The sequence below is a fragment of the Bombus fervidus genome, chromosome 8, assembly GCF_041682495.2.
Source record: "Bombus fervidus isolate BK054 chromosome 8, iyBomFerv1, whole genome shotgun sequence".
Taxonomy (NCBI): domain Eukaryota; kingdom Metazoa; phylum Arthropoda; class Insecta; order Hymenoptera; family Apidae; genus Bombus; species Bombus fervidus.
This window is the reverse complement of record NC_091524.1, coordinates 771,210-789,257: the sequence shown is the minus strand read 5'-3', so window position 1 is coordinate 789,257 and position 18,048 is coordinate 771,210. Positions and strand designations below refer to the sequence as shown.

Sequence of the window (18,048 nt, the reverse complement as noted above, 5' to 3'; positions counted from 1 at the left end):
AACCATTCACCCTTTTTTTTTTTTTTATAAAACTGTCTCTATTTATCAGTTATTTTTACAAAAACATGCATCTTTAATTTAAACAGGTTTTCATTTCCAATTACATCACATCAAAATGCTACTTTTTAGTTATAAAATGACATTAAAATCAAAAAAATGTATTTATCATTGTATGAAATGTATTTATCATTTGTAGCGTACAAATGTTACAGATTTTCACCCCACCTGAAAAAATCTCAAGAAACCACTTTCAAAATCACCATTTTCTCCCATCTCTGCACCATTCCCAGCACACCCTCCTCTCATATTACCATGAGAATGGCAAACTCGTTAGGGGCGATGGTCCATCGTGGGTGGTTCGCGTGCGGAAGTAAAAGCAGGCCGAACAATGTTACCATCGGGACGACGTGCCTTTGGCATTGGAGGTCGAAGTCGCCACTATTAGATTGAGGTTCGGCGGTGGGCACGGCTGCCGCCGTCGCATCGGTTTACAATATCGTAAATCGCTTGCTAACCAGTTGGTCCCGCGGTATGCTAGGAATTCGACTGCTTCTCCTCCTCTCCTCTCTTCTCTCTATCTCTCTATCTATCCCTCTTTCTCCTCCTCTGTTTCTCTTACTATACAACACTATGCTTGTTCGTTCTACCCATCTATGATAGCACACAACGTGTATAGATATACGTGTGATCGAATAGGAAGAGATAGATGGAAGCCAAGGGGGATGGTGAACAGGAAGGACGAAATACTCTTGACTAGTGGATGCAGGCGAACGGTTGTCATGCATCGTTTACAAGCCGAGCATCGTCCGTTGTTGCGGCGAAACCGGTAAATTCACTCGGCCGCTCTCTGTGTTATGCACCCTTGAATGGACCAGCAGATATTCGTAGCGAATGCTTCCACGATCTTCGCTCTCTCTGCCCCCTTCTAATTTGCTTCCTCTGCATCGCTAGTCTGGTCCGCTGCCTCAGATATCAGCCGCGAGACACGTTGCGAAATTAACATAATTCCGCGATTCTCCGTGGCCCGCGAGATTTCTAGTGTATTCTACTATAGCTTGTGGATGTCCATAAATTTTGGAATCTGGTGGCAAGTGTGTTTAGAATGGTATTAACCTATTGTGACATATTAACTTTTTTCACACTAAACGTTCCTATGTATCCTATCTTTCGTCAACTAAAATTACTATTTATTAGTATTGATAATCGATAACATACATTGTTTCAATTAACCCAAAAAACATGCAGTTTTGAAAATTTCAAACATTGAGGATTTGAATTATTAAAAATCAAATTAATACGAAATGACCACAAAACTTTTCAAACAAAATTAAACAATATTAAATCAAAAATATAATTAGCCTTTTTAATTGTCGAAATTAAAATAGTCCGTAAGAAGTTCCAAATCCAATAAAAAATACACAAGAACAAAGAGAGAAGAAAAAAACTAATTCGACGTAAAAATGAGAAGAGCATGTATATGGTTTAAAAATCAACAGTGTAAATTACACGTGATCGCTGTTTCTGCTCTTCCGGACAAATGAGACTAAACGACGTTGTCGTAGTGAACAGAAGCGAGGAACGACCATTGAACAGGGAAGAGAGCGAGGTAAATAGATAGCCAACGCGGGTTGCGTCGTTCGCAAACAAAGAGAAAAGCGGTAGGCAAGTTCCGCGCGCTGCCGGGCATTCGAATCTCCCGCTACACACGCGCACACCACGAACAAAGTGGTTGACACTCGAGGCTCCGGGCGTTACGCTCGTTTTGGCTCGTTCCGCGCCAATGGGAAACAACGTTCCTGACAAAGCGTCGCGATAAAAGCCACTTTGATGGAACCGTTTCATTGCCCGTTCAATCAATTAACATTCTCCCGTTTTATGTATTTTCTCTTTTTGTAATTGGGTAAGACGGTCGACTTGGCAGAAAGGAATCGAAAGATTCGTAAAGGTGTTCTAATCAAAATTTCGATTTTATTGATAATAAATATTAAAACAAACCTAATTTTAACTAATCCTAGGACTCGTATTACAAATCTATTTATTATGCAAATTTATATTTTTATAAATATAACTGAAAAAATGGAAATTACGTAGAAAATTATTTCATATGCTAAATGTTGTAAAGAATACTATACATTGGATAATTGATTGTATATTTTCTCACAACACGTGCATTCTATGTATTTTCGTATCCCCATTTTTTCCTTTAGATGCATAAAAATCCACAGTCTAATAATCATAATCACAATTGTGATACATTAATCATTTCCTTGGTAATTTAAAAAATTATTATATAATATCACTCGTAAAGAAAAATAGATTCATTAAAAGAAAGCGCTGCGATAAGAGCCACTTTAACGAAATCGTTTCATTGTCTGTTCAATCAATTATAGTTCTCTCTTTTATCTTTTGTCTCCTCCCTTTCTCTAATCAAATGATTGACATGATAGGCAGGAGCCGAAAGGTTCGCGAAAGAGAATCTTTCTATAGTTATTTAATAATAAATGGAAGACCAATGGTTATAGGCAAATTTTTATGATGTAAAGAAAGAAAACATCTTTCATTGTCAATATTAAAATTTATATAAAATGTGACAATTAAAATTTTTTGTCGGGACTATAATCAGGTACTTAATTAAGGCATATGTATTTCATATTGACTCATGATTTTCGTAAAATTTTATCAGATATTAATATATTAACGGCACAAAGTTCAAACGTAATTGATATATTCAAAGTTAAAACATAATTATAAAATTCAATAAACTCCATATAAATTTTCGTCGTACTAAAACTTTCAACAATATCGAATATCATGAATTTCTCTTCTTTTAAATTTAATTCATCGTTCCACGAAATTGATAATAATTATTAATAATCAAAGTATGGTCAAAAATTACGGAAAAATTTCGTTCATTGAATCTCACTATTGGTTATTTATATTTAATTATTGTTTATGTATGATCATTATTAGCAACATCGGAATATTAATCCTCCTCGTTACATCGTATGATTAATACTTATATCACATAATATAATAATCAATATCGATATAAATTTGATCTTGTTATACTATACATCTCGCTAAAATTTATTTGATACATTGAACTGGGTAAAAATTTAAAGCAAATACACTTGAAATATTATTTTAAGTGTAACAATTACTTTGTAGATTTCAACAAATAAAATATTTTTATTCTGATAAACTAAAGCACGAAATAAAATATTTGTTTTTCAAATGAGTATTTAAAATATTTTTTAGCCATGAAAATAAGTTGAAGAGTAAAGTAATATTAAAGCGCAAGAAACCTTTCTAATTGTAAATATAACTATTCGTATGTAATTAAGTGCGTCGTTCGAAGTTCCAATTGCTTAGGACGTAGACTACTGCTTCGTGGATAAAGAGACAATCTAACGAAACCTGTCTTTCAACTGGTACATATGTCATGTACTATCTTATATCTTGCTACTTTATATAAGTATTATAATTTACAAATTGCTTCGTATGTTTGTATGTACTTCATAGTACTTCGAATTTATGAATCATCATCACCTCATTATTATAATTCTAACTCCATTTTCACATTGTAATTATTGTCGACAATATTACTACTGGGTTTTCCACGAATGAAAAAAGGTGAATGTCGCAATACTTGAAAACGATAAAATTATTTCCGAAGCTCACAATTTTTCATATAACCTCTAAACTTCGTCGCGCCATATTTCCCCCAACTTCTTCTCTGCGAGCTTCATATCGTCCACGATATTTCGCATTTATTTTGCTTCTTTATTTCGCTTCGAACGAGAACCAAACTTTCGTTCTCTTTCCTTCTCTTCCGAAGCGACGAGTTTCGACAGAGATACGAACAGAACGAACGACGAAGGAAGAGGGAGAGAAAAACGCAAAAGGGTGAGCGAGTACGGCGCCAGGGTAACGAACACCATCGTTCTCAAAGCGACGAGAGTACGCCATAATTACTGCCTTTGTTTCGAACAATTTATATTAAAATGGAAAGCAATCTGCATTTACAAATTAAATGCGCGCCCCGTTTCCCTTCCAAACGCGTTGCTGCCAGGCTAAAGAGAGAAACAGGAAGAGAGAGAGGTGGATTATCGTGATGAAGAGGCGAGCAACCGACCAGCTTGGTTACCTGCGGCTTGAATCGTGTAAAATCAAACGGATACCTATGTCGTGTTAATTGTGTGCTGGTAATCCATCGCCATTAATCCCAGACTGTATATTCGTCTATCGTGATGATAGCAGCTTGCCAGTGAGCTTGCCAGCGAGCTTGTCAGAAGGGTTGAAAATTGTGGATAACACGATGAAAGTGTATTGATTATCTTATTAACCCTTATACGGGCAATCGCATTTTTGTAAAATTTTTTAAATGATTTTTTATGTTTATTGCGATCAAACAAACAATGGAACAGATGGATGGTGATCTTAATTTATTATAAGGACGTAATACTGTGGATTTTATATAACATTTATTCACTTTACAGTACAAAAAAATTGTTACGGATATTTTTGAGATTTAATCTCGATATTTTAAAACGTATTACATCAAACACTTAGTTCTAGTCTCAGTGTTATTTTGTTTGGATATAAGAAATGACTTATTTGTAATTCAAATATTTCAAAATTTGTATACAATGTCGTTCATGGTAATTCCATTTTTCTTTTATTTACAACTATAAAATGCCCTGCTTTAAAAGGGAACTTTTCACTGTTACCTAACTACAACAGCATCCAAATCCTCAAACATCCCTTCAACACAGAATTCGTATGCTCATTCTTTATAAAATATTTCCAATTAAATAAAAATAATAAGAAGGGAAGGAATAATAAAAATATTTTCCATCCAGCGGATAATTATGAAGCAAATTCAACAGTTCACATTGTCCAATCCGCAGTCGGTAGAAACGTTTTTACGACGGCTTAAAAGAAAATTACAGCCGCGATGTAGCGGGTTATAGGCGTGCGAGGTGATTCGAGGGATCGAAAGGTCGCAGCATGGCACAGCGCATTGCTCGTTCGCTCAAGTCAACCAATTAGCACGCTGATCAAGAAGGCTAATGGAGGTCGTGTTCAAGCCGCGGAACGCTCCTCGACTTCTGCGCTGGTAGCGCATCGATAGTTGTTTGAATTACATCGTGCGCAACAACCATCGAAGATACAAACGCACACGTTATGATACCGAAATAACTTCCGCGTGACGATATCACGGCGACCTTGCAATTTTGCATAGTTGCCTCAAAAGTGACAACTCGTATCTAAATTTTACTTTTTCTGGAAAAAAATATATATATATAATAATAATATAGTATATAATATATAAATATTGTCTGTATATATATAGACAATATTTTATTAATTAAATTTACAGAAATCTATAGAGTGAGAGAAATAATGCTCATAAAATAGGATAAAATGTATTTATTTTTCATGTTCTTTTTTTTTATACAAAATCAGCTTTCTTACTAGTTGTGACATTTCTAATGATGTTTTCGAGAACTACATTAGCATCTATATATTACGTGACGTGATATATGTATACGGTCATAAAAATATTTGTCGAAGAAAAGAGAGGTTTAGGAAATTGACATTAAAATGGCACATTTTAAATGCTGCAACCAAAAATAAATTGGAACCGTGATTCAGAGAGACGATGGATATAAATATGGAAGAAATATAACTTTATTATACATAAACGATAGAGTTTTCATTATAATTGAAGATTTCGATCGGAATACGTAATGATTTTTTAATAAACGTTCGAATAAAATTTATAGCAATTCTATCGTCTATCGTCTATCGTTTATCTATACAATAATAATTAATATATACAAATTTGTTAGAAGAATTTAATGAAAAGCTAATGCCTTTCTGACTTGTGAGATACGATTTCCATCTACAAAAGGTTCGAATATGTACATAGTAGTTACAAGTAGAGTGTCCTAGAGGAACTTGCAAGTATTCGTTCCGAGGTTTAAAATCTCGTTCGAAGTGAACATATGTATGTACTTGGATTTGTAAGTACATATTGAACTTGATCTCATCAGTAGCTATAATATAGTATTTTATGTTTAGCTTATGTTCATGGTTGAGTCAATGTTTCAATGATTATTATATAAAATAGAGAATAACAGGATAATTTCATTAAGGTTTCATTAAGGATTTGTTAAAGCGTTATATGGATTCCATAATTAAGAAATGATGCCTTGAATCATTCAATGCGCTATTCTGAATGAGGTTCAATGAAATTCTTAATATATGTTTCATACTTGTTTGTTGTAATATTGTCACGGTTGGTTTTAGATATTTTTCTAATGAATTGTTTTAACTAATAAGCTTCGTATGTTAGCGCAAAAATTAGTAATTTTCTTCCGATTATACTCCTTCGATTCTGCCAGGATCTTATACAGGTTACCTTATATTTTGTAACTAGTTTTACTGTATACAATCTTATATAGAAATTCACACAAAAATCTCATATAAAATATTTAATAAAAATGATAGAGAATAACGATGTATCGACATATTATATTTGATATTAAATATAGTATTAACCATATGAAGCGAATCTTGAGTATTGCATTTGACTCAGATCTATAAGTATATACTGAACTTGATCCCATCGCTATTACAAATTACAATTTGGAAGATGTCAGAAGCCGGTTCTGTTGAACTGCACAGAGAAAGATAACGAGCTGGAGAAACGTTTTTCGCGAATGTTATCCGTATGGTCGGGTTTGCACGCGTGCACGCGGCTTCCTTGATGCTCGGGGCATCGTTCTCGATGTCTCGATGACGCCCGAGGCATGGTTCACCCTCGAGATTCCTTTCCGCGTAGAGAAGAGCGTTCCACGGGACCTGGCATTCTTTCGTGGATACTCAGCTTTATACCCGGAAGCCGTTCGTCGTTGATTTTTTTCACCGGCTAGAAAAGGACGAGCCACCTGGGACAAAAGAAAGCGTTGCCATACGGTTTTGTTGCCGTACCTTGGGAAATATACGGGAAAATAAACAGCATTTATCAGGACCCTTTGTGCCGTTGCTGATGTTCTTCCGCTTTTCGATGGCTGATTTTGCTTTGTATTGTTGGTGAATATATTTAGTTTAGGGTACAATTCGGAAGGTTCTAGGTAAAAGACGATTAGTTTGTGTTTTTCACGCTTTAATATCATTCATTGTATCGGATGATTCTAAGCTTACTTGTGTACGGATTAATCTTAAATAATTGTGATTAATACAATAATATGACAGTATATTTGTGATTTGTAAGAAATAATTATTTGAATTTTTCCAAATTGCTTTAGTCTTTAAGAATTAATACTTAATTATTACAATTGTTGGGGATCACTTTCTGTATTATTTCTGTACTATTCAATTATATTCATTATATCAGACTTCAATAATTTTTAAACTTAACTTCAATTGTGAATGAATAGATTCTTATTTTAGGATGGTTGTGCATATTTCTTTTTCTTTCTTCTTCTTTTTTTATATAAATCAATATTTTTATACATTTTAAATACGTCTATCTTAATAGTATGGTAGTGAAATTCTTGCGTAGTTCAGTATCAAAAAGTTGTTAAGAATTCAATAAAATATTGTATACAAATAAAGTATAAAATAGAAATTTAAACAAGATTATAATTTGTTAGATTGTTTAATCGTAACTTTGGCGTTTGGATATAATTATCTTACTTTATCAACATTAACTCTGAATTTCAGACTATGTAATAATTATTATAAGTAATAATAATTATTATATAAATATTATTACTTCTTTCTTATTCTTTATCCTTCTTTATTCTTTCTTTATACCATAAAAGAACATATTATGTACGAAACATTAAGATTAAGTATATTAATTTGGTTTTCTTCATAGACATTAACAATTCATAAATTTTCTTGTCTTCTATATTATCATTGATTAATTTGTATTTTTTGCGAAGTATGTTATATTTAGAATAATTTAAAATTAGATGGCCCGTGCATTTGTTAAGTTGCACTAAGTTCAAAAGTTTCAGAAGATGACTAATGAACGTGTCCGTTAGAATTACTGTTACAAGTGGTGTAGAGTTTTTTTCGTAATATATACCTGTCAAGATTTGTTAGGATTAATTATCAAAAACAAGAAGCTGCTTGAAATAAGTATTTCCTCTTTTTATACTCGTAAAAGCGTAACACAAATGATAAACAAGACAAACGTGACTAGTTAAGCTCCTTAAATGTATGATTTTATTGTCTAATTCATCTCTGAATACTTTAATAACTTTAATTATGGCTCATCTTGATTATTTGATATATTATTTATTAGAGTCTGTGGCGAAGGTTTAAACAAAACGTTCTGTGGATTCATGTCAGTTGTATACATGTTCAAGGTTTCTTCTTGGTCAGTTGACGTTGCTATGAGCTACAAACGGTTAAAGATGTTGATTGACGATTAAAGAAAATCCCAGTTTTGCACGATATTGGACCTGTAACTGTAAATCTAATTCTTACATCTTTCGATGTCTGTAGCTTGTTCCCGCATCAACTGATTTCAATAAAGTTTTTAGTACATATGTGTAGACATAAAGGATGACTTTTACTATTTTCTTTTCGCAGTTCTGGCCAATCCTAGATTTTCCTACATGTTTTTATACCTCATTTAGTAGACTGGTTCTTCTCGTTTTTCAGGTGGACTCGTGTCGTTTGACCTAATTTTGAAAAGATTATTCTGTTTTTGAAAGTGTTCAAAGTCCAAATATTGATGAGAGTGACCGTACATTTTTGTAATAAGTAATATTTTATTTGTTAATTAGGGAAGATAAATTAATTCGTTTTACAAATTTTCGATTCTTTGGATGTAATAATTTATTCTTAGAGACTAGTTCTTAAAATGAACGTCAGAACTAAGTTCAATTAAGTCTTTATATACTACGTATTAATAAAATGGGGATATTTATGTCATTTTATATTTTTATGAATGTAATAAAAGAAGAAGTTATATTGGAGCTATATGTGTTATTATCCCTAAATATGAACTACTTGCACGCTTGTTTCAAGCACTAAATATTTTAACACATACATTACTTTAAATATTTTGTATATTCTTGTATATTATGTATATTCTGTACATTTTTGCATTGATTAAAATAATTTCTAAGATCGTATTACAAACTGAAATGTTATCAATGATCAAAATAAAATCATTGAAATATAATTTGGCGACTCATTATCTACCCGAAACATTCTTAATCTTTTTTTTTAATCTCCCTGTGTGTACAAATCAAAATTTGCATATGACACGGTCTCGAAAAAAATAAAGTTTGTTTTAATCAGTTTTAATAACCTGTAACAGATTTTACAATCGCGAAGGAATATCAATGAGACGCGAGCTCTCGAACGAATAATAAAAAATTTTCAGCCGTTTTGCATGCACGCAGGCCACGTTTGGAATGTTTTTCATAGAATTTCCTCAGTTCCGGCGAAAACATATTTTTATAATCAAGATACCGTATTGGGAAAAAATATAAAAAATATAAAAATATTCAAAATATGATGCCAACCGAAGCGAACGATTTCCCGTGAAAAGCGTTTTTTGTAAAAACGTGCTTGCATTACAGATTCAATTAACACTTCGTTTACAATTTATTAAAACGATCGTTTTGTTTTTTATTTGCACATCATCGTACAAAATTTGGCAGTTATGTTTTTTCTGATGCTTTCTGAGTGAATTATTTAACTACGAATTTGATTTAATTACACTTTTGTAACTGATATTGCATCTTAGACAAAATTTTTAATCAAATATTTAAATAATGGTAAACAGTTGAATACAAAAATGTGTTTAATTTTAATATAATTCTATTTTGTTTACTCCCGATAGGAATTTAACTTGCTTATTTTAGCCAATATTTAGAAAATACTTAAAATTAAAATACAATTATTATATATTACTTAGAAATAGCGTTTGTTTAATATAATTTCGCTTTATTTACTCCGAATAGAAATTCATCTCACTTTTTCGATCGAATATTTAAAAGACACTTGAACAGTTAATATTTAGTAACATACGTGTACAAAATTATGTTTTATTTCCGAACGCATTTTCGAAACACTTTTATTTACTTCAAATAGAAATTTAACTCGTTTTTTCTAACATATAAGTTTGCTAGGATCTGTTTTGCTAACATTTTTGAAAATCCAACAAATCAGCTTTTGAAGAAAAAGGGAAACTTTTGGGGATACGAAAGGTATGTCGATCTATTTTTATATCGTGAAATACACGTCGACTTCCCTCTTGTCGCTCGATTTACGAGCATGAAAATCGTCTCGAATTCCGCTTATTTCGTCGTTTGGAGACAATTTTATGTTTTTTGGTGATTCGAATATCGCCAGGAAACAAATCGCCTACGAATATCACGAGGAATCGACGCCTCTGCTTACGTAACATGGGATTAATCTCGAAAATGCTAATAATGTATCCAATTGTTACGCTCTATGTAGATTTAGGATTGATAATTTAGCGTCTTTGCTACGTGACTTTTGGGATAGTATACTGTATTTTGTAAATAACTTATACATGTAAATAAAGAATAGTTGTCTGAAATGAATAAGTTGTCTTTTGACATTCTTTTGTAGTAATAAATAGAGTGTGAATATTTATACAAATTCATAATTTTACGAATATAATTGAGATAATGACATCTAGATAGGAATTTGTTTTACCTATTAAATATCATAAAAAATGCCAAGCTTTGGTTATTTCATATACATATTTTTGTGTATATTATGTGCATTTTGTGCATTTTTGTACTTTCACATTTCCCATAAATTCATAAAAATCTGCAGTGTAGTAATGAGGTTATGATTTATTATTTATCTACAAAAATTGTTCTTCTTTTTATTGCATAATAATCTCATTTCTGTCATGAGAATACCTTAACCTTTTATTGTGTATATTGTTGTGTTCGATTTATAGAAAAGCGTTGTTTATAAAAAACATATTCGAAATTATATGTATTTACAGGTATTGAATTTTATCAAATATCGCTTCTATTCTACAAAATAAGAGTGGAGGGAAAATAAACGAATGAGTGTTTATTAAAATATTGTTTATTAATATACCTATCAAATTCTTACCACTTCTTTCATGGCTCAACAGAAATTATTATTGTTTCATTTGGTTTTATGACATTTGATGATTTATTGAAATATTTACTTGTTTATTGATTAATTCGGGAAACTTTTTTCATGGGCTTTGTTTATTATGATAAAGTAATTTCAAGAATACGTATAGAACAAAATAATATTTCATGAAATAAACCATATAAATACATATATAAGTGACAATCTTTGATATTTCGTTAAGAAAACAAAAACGAACCTATTATGAAGCTTAATACGAATGCAAGAATTTTGAGTTATAATAAAAATATATAATTTTCACTTTTAATGAAATAGCTAATGACAATAGATCCATTTGTAATACTACACTTTACTAATATTGGATTACAATTTCCATGGTAATCATTATTATTATATTATTAATACATCACTCATTTGCTGTAATGATTACATAACCTAAACTTTGCACTTTTTAAACCATCCTTGTTTCTTATTCTAAGAATCATATAAATAAAAGTCAATTTCTTACCACGACGAATGTCATAAGCGGTTTTAGAAAATATTTGAGCTTGATAAGATACCTTAATTAGGTTCAAAATTCTAATTTAAAAATACAGTTATTGTGAAATTTATTTTCTTATAGTGTCAAACTTTCAACAATTAACGAAGAAGCAACGTTAAACGACATATAAAAACACTTTCGTCAAATTCGTATTAAAATATCAATGCAGAAGCAAACAAACCCATATTCGCAAAACGAGCCAAAACTCTGTAGTTACAATTCAAAACTCTAGAAGCCTGAAACAGTTTCAAATTACTCTAATGTTGCACACCAATTCAACGTAACCTTTTTCGCTTTTTTTTTTTCTTTTTTTTTTTCGTGGAGGAAATGCGCACGGACACCCGCCGCTTCTAGAGGGAAAAGCGGCGTGGTAGTGTCGGACTCCAACCGACTAAAACCTCCACGATGACCGTCCCTCTTGCGATCGAGGGGTGCCCGGGAACCGCTGAAGCGGCACACCAGCCCCCCCCCCCCCCCCGCGCACAACATTCTGTCCGCAAATGGCGCGGCGTGCTGCCATGTCACGTCGTGTCTTCTCCCAGGGACCGAATTCAACGTAACGAATTCAACGGCCCACAATCTAGATAAAAATTTCCCATCGTTTCACAGTTACGCTTTTTAAAATCGTTCCAATTTAACTTAATCTAACCTAACCTAAGTGAAATTAAATAAAATCCATTTTTCAAATACAAATTCAAAGTCTTCGGAGTCGAATATTTAGACAAATACGTTCTACATACTTCTAATCATTCCAAAAATCTGCAAATGAAAAATTATTCGTGTTCAATCTAACGTAACGTACTTTAAGTAAAATGAAATGAAATTCTTCACAGTACAACATAAAATTCTTCTGAATCAAATGTGCAGTAAAATACCTTGTGTACATATCGTGTGTGTGTGTGTGTGTGTGCGTATGTGCGCGCGCGCGCGCGTGTTTAATAATATATATATGTAAATATATGTATAATTGTTTGGAAGCTTCACAGACAAAGAATCATTCTTGTAAGGCGATTTGCCATAAAATCCTGTGACGCGGTTTGATAGCACTCTAACGACGTGATTCAAGACAATCGCGTTACATAATGTCGGTCTCGATATGGAAAAGCGTGTGCACGGTTATATTGCTCTTAATACTAACTCATTCGCTAGCTCCTCGTCTCCACGCTTTCCGAAGATGCGAGCGAGCGTAACCACGAGTCGCCCGCTCGCTTATGAGCGGATCGTAAGTAAAGGTGCGTTTAAACCAAAGGGATAAGAACGTAAAACGAGAGCAGGGACATTCGTTCGTCCTCGTTTGATGCAAATGAACATCGAGCAATCTGTTTTTAAACTTTTTTATATCAAAAGAGCTTCTTCATGACGTGTTGGTACGAACGTTCGTAGAGATTAGATAGAACATCTAAAATGTTTAATATGTATGTAGTTATTTCCAGTTCAGTCGTTACTCGGACTCGTGACAACAATATCTGATGAAGAACATTGTAATTATAAGTATACTCTTATACTGGGTGTGACTGAATATATATACAACCGTGCGTGAGATGATTCCTTATGAAAAAGTAAAAAGGCTTAGTTTTTAAGGAAACCGAAAATTTACCAAGTATGTTTGAATTTGATTAATTATCGGCTGGGTATCAGTAAAAATCAGCATAAGATAATTTTATATGCACAAATAAGTAAAAAATATAAAATAAAATTTTTCCGTTAAAAGTTTCATATTCACATACATAACAACAGTTTGAACATGTTAAGTTCAAAGTTGGCCCGTATATGATAACTTATTTTTTTCATAACAAAGAGTCTTGTGATGCTTTGTATGTTATTCTCCATTTTCGACTTATTTTCATACGTAGAATAACTTCCTGCCGATTATTTATTTCTGTCCAGGCCAGAATGAGCTACTTTCAGTTCAAGTATACTTGATAGATTTTCATACTCAAATTTCTCGAAAAGTAAGCTCTGTACGAAAAATATATAAGTATTCTTTTCTTACTTTTTCATAGGGAATTACACTCGAATGTTCGACGAACAATCACCAAACGACGAAACATTCGCTTGTCTGGTCTAAACGCACCTTAATAAGCCGATTTCACTATAGAGTCCGCGTGAAAGTCAGGACGTCCGGTCCTTCGTGACGAGCGCAAGAAAATCCTACTCGCGTTTGCAAGCTGTTATTATTGTTGTTATTATTGCATTATGTCGTGTCGAGTCGACTTAGTGTAATAATTTATCGCGTTCATGGTATTTTTCTTTGGTACATCACGAACGTTGCACTTACGGTTGCTTTGCGGTATTTAATGTTACTCAAGTATTTAACGTATTATTCTAATATTAAAATGGTAACCGAATATATATAGTGGCAAAGTATTTCACTTTTACAGAACTCTTGTCACATTTTATGTATAGAAGGTGAAATCGTTCAGGTACAACTCCTAAATAAATTTAATAGATCCTAAATAGTGCTATTTTACATTAATTATACTGACTAATGACTCATTTTAACACACGTTCTAAAATTAAATATATACATATATAATATATATATATGTATATATTTAATTTTAAAAAAATTATACATATATATTTAATATGTATTATATATATGTATGTATATATATATACACACACAAATATAAACACATATTTGCATATATTAATAAGATAAATAGAGTACACTTTTACTTTTTGTCAATTATGCATCAAATCCTTCATGAATTCTAATGATGCATCATTTTCAGCATATAACTCAATCTATCAACTGAATGCGATTATCGCTGTTATGAATGCTTAATTTCTTGAAATTAGATTACTGGAATCAATTGATTAATTAATACTACTCTTTCACTTTGTTCCATTTATATTTGCTGTAAAACATTATAATTTTATTCAAATGCTCTGAGCTCTCACAAATTATTTTAAATATTCCATTTTTTAAATATTAATTATTAAATATTTTTTATATTTATATCAATTTATAAAAAAATTTGTAATTGCTAATTATATTATTATCAATTTTTAATAATTGAGATACGAATGTTTTGACCAATCTAATGAGATATTCAGTTACGAATTCTAAATTATCTAAAAAAAAACAGATCTAATTCCACAATTTACAAAGTTATACTAATCTAAACATTCCTGGATATCAAGGCTTAAATCAATCATATTCTATAATCTATCTATAATTTTATAATCTTATAGAATTATGAAAGAAGCATACATTTCAAAAACAAAAATTATTTGTCAAAACAGAAACAAGATTTTATAACAAACGTATCTATATGTAAGTCATTTTTGTGGGATATTTTTGTCTAGGAGTTAATAAAAGAAAACTGTTTATATTTAATGTTAACTATAAAACGAGGAATTGATGATTGCAGAAAAGCATTTCATTATTTTGCCTATATAATTATTACAAATTTTATAAATGTCGCCCTTTTTAATAAAATTTTATACACGTAGTTTTATACATGACACTTCAAAATATCGTATATGTAATTTCTACAGTTCGAAAATTCTTGGTACAGAGCTGCTATAATTTCTTCACTTATAGTTTCTTCCAAAATAAATCAGGCATTGAAAAATTGTCGAGTTGGAACAAAGTATATTTTATATTACTCTTCCCAAATATAAATTTATTTAAAACAGCGCACGTGAATATTTTGATTATTCATGATTAGACTGCGGATTTTATGCATTTATGAGAAATTTCGAAGTACCAAATGCACAGTAATAACAAGAATATACAAAATATACAAAATATCTAAAATATACTATGCTTTAAAATATTTACTAGATAAAACAATTTTCTATTTATATTTTTAATTATGTTTATAAGATCATGAATTTGCATAAATATTCACGACCGATTCATGACTATTTATTCATTTCATGATTATCCATCAAATCTTCTTAATACTAAATATACATAATTTATAGGAAATATTTCGTTCTGTGATGTGTCTTATAGTTCATAGTAAACCAGAACTTAATGATCGCTGTAATAATTAATTATCGTGCCAAACTCAAATTACAAAAACACACAAAGAACATCTATTCATATGCACCACCCATCCATTCCATATACATATATATATACCTAACAATATATGTTTGTAAAATGTTTGTAAAATTTACTCGATGCTCTTTTCAACATCCTGTACGATACACATTTTAGACCAAAAAGTACGAATATTACTATAATTGAAATAGCTGAAATTCGAAGAAGTATTAATTATTTGATAAAGTTTGACGAACATTTGACGACCACAGTGCAACACAATTTCCGAATATTCAACAACCGCATGATTCCTCTTATATCTACAACTGTAATTCTACATGTACGATCTCACTGTCTGCATTATAGGTGCACCCACGTCGCCGTCATCCTGACCTGCCCGAGAAATCCTCATGAAAGACTGGGAACTCAGTACTCAGAATAGCATCGGTATTGTAGCCATTTCTTTTTTTATTTTTCCCCCCTTCTTTTTAAATAGCTCGCCATTGATCGCGGTTATTACGTTATTTTACGATTTGTTACTCTTTTTGCTGTAACTATTTTTTCTTCCTATCTTTTTTCTCTTTTCTCTTTTTTAATTAAAATAGTGGTGATGGTAAATGAAAAGTGTTGTTGACACACTAGATAAGGATTGACGTTTTTATTTTAGTAATTTGCTGACAGAAATAGCCTTAATTTATATAATTTTTCCTTTATTTATTCAAGTTTGATAGTTTTAATTAATCTTTCTATTCGGGCTTCTTTTTTCTTTTTTGAGTTGGTATAGTACTATGCTTTAATGTGTCAAATATTTGACTGTATTCGTAGCTTATTGCGTAAAACATTTTCGCGATACACGTGGCGGACGGTGAATTTCTTCTAGGAGGCTGGATGAATTTCTAAATGCAATTCGCACGAGGTAGGTCATCAAACTAATCTATATGGTTTTTCTGTCACGTATTTTTTAAAGGCACGTGTCACGTGTTTGATTTTTATAAATGGAAGTGTTTGAAACGTAAAGCTAGTAAATGGATAATAATAATTTTATGTAACTAAATATTTAACATATGTAGACAATTTCGTAGAATTCATATATTCTTAAGTATTATAGATCAAATTTTTCTAATCGAGAAAACAATCGTGTTATTGATTCGATTCGAATGTAACCATAACTTGATTTAACTTGATTTAAAATTTTGTTATATTTAATATTTTCTATATAATGAATTTGATAATGAGATATTTTATATAACAAAGTAGCATAATCAGACAGTTAATGTGAATACAGAAAATTAGAATGAAATACGAGGAAATTGGTATTCAATTTTTACATAATAAATATTTCTATACGTGATATCTTTCTTTAAGCATATATAGAAATCAAGGATAACGTGCAAGCAAATATTTGCAAATAAAAGACATATAATTCTTTTTGTGAAATTTTGAGTGATGTGATTATATAATATTGTAGCACTAATTTCAAGTATCATAAATTCTAGTTTTGTTAATTGTAACTTTCACTAAATCTTCTTTCTGCTTGTATAAAATTTCCACAAATACGCGCTTATGAAATTTAGTCAAAAATCACTTCTTTTAATATGGTCGTTAGCTCACACCTATTGAATACATATTGATGTTAATAAAATTGATAATTGTGTGTGACTGTTTATATATAAATTATATATATAAAATATATCTTGTAGCTTCTCTGTACATTTTCAAATTTGTTTCAAACCATACGAACATTGCAGTCTCGTTGCAGTGCTAATGAAATTTCAAAATGTTTCCATATAAGACACAGAATATACTCATAAAAAATTTCTACAAGCAGTCGAATACTTCTGTGGCCAACTGTACTTCCTCTATGATCATAGAATCTATGCATCATATAATGAATTATTCCGTGTAAAGTTACGCTTGGCAATTTAAGGATAAGTCAACTCTATCTTCCCAAACTATCTTAAATTCCACAACCATAAATAAGAGACTAACTTCGAACGATTTTCTTAACTTTTTGGGACATAGAGGGATGAAAAGTGTCCCACCCCTTAGTGCTTATATTTATAAGCATATGAGATGTTTCTCATTCCACTTCAAAATATTAAGATAACTCCAAGCGCAGCGATTCACAATATATCTCTTGATTTCGTTTTGTCACAGATATCACTAACACACGTGGTCAAAACTTATCCAGAGCATTCGTAGTTTTAAATAAAATTTCTGTGCAATCAGAGTTCTTTTTTTGCCTTAAGATTCTGTACCTTGAAGTCGGGTATCTGCCGAAAAAACTAAACTAGGCTATACTATGCTATGATAGGTTGAAACATATTTGCTTCAATACGTAATATACGAAACCGTTTCCATCAAAAAC

General features: G+C 31.3%; 1 protein-coding gene across 9 annotated transcripts in view; it reads left to right on the top strand.

Moving 5' to 3' along the window:
• The window catches only part of Scalloped (TEA domain transcription factor 1 homolog scalloped), a 359,209-nt gene that overhangs the window by 112,770 nt on the left and 228,391 nt on the right, over positions 1 to 18,048 (top strand). For 7 of the 9 annotated variants that reach the window (XM_072008389.1, XM_072008394.1, XM_072008396.1 and 4 more), the window contains one exon: positions 16,047 to 16,127. The exons of 1 other annotated variant lie outside the window; for it this stretch is intronic. In XM_072008389.1, coding sequence (XP_071864490.1) covers positions 16,091 to 16,127 — 37 coding nt within the window. In that variant the 5' untranslated portion in view covers positions 16,047 to 16,090. Of the gene's footprint in view, positions 1 to 16,046; positions 16,128 to 16,505; positions 16,597 to 18,048 lie in introns of those variants that run through there. One more of the 9 variants, XM_072008397.1, reaches the window with a different exon arrangement.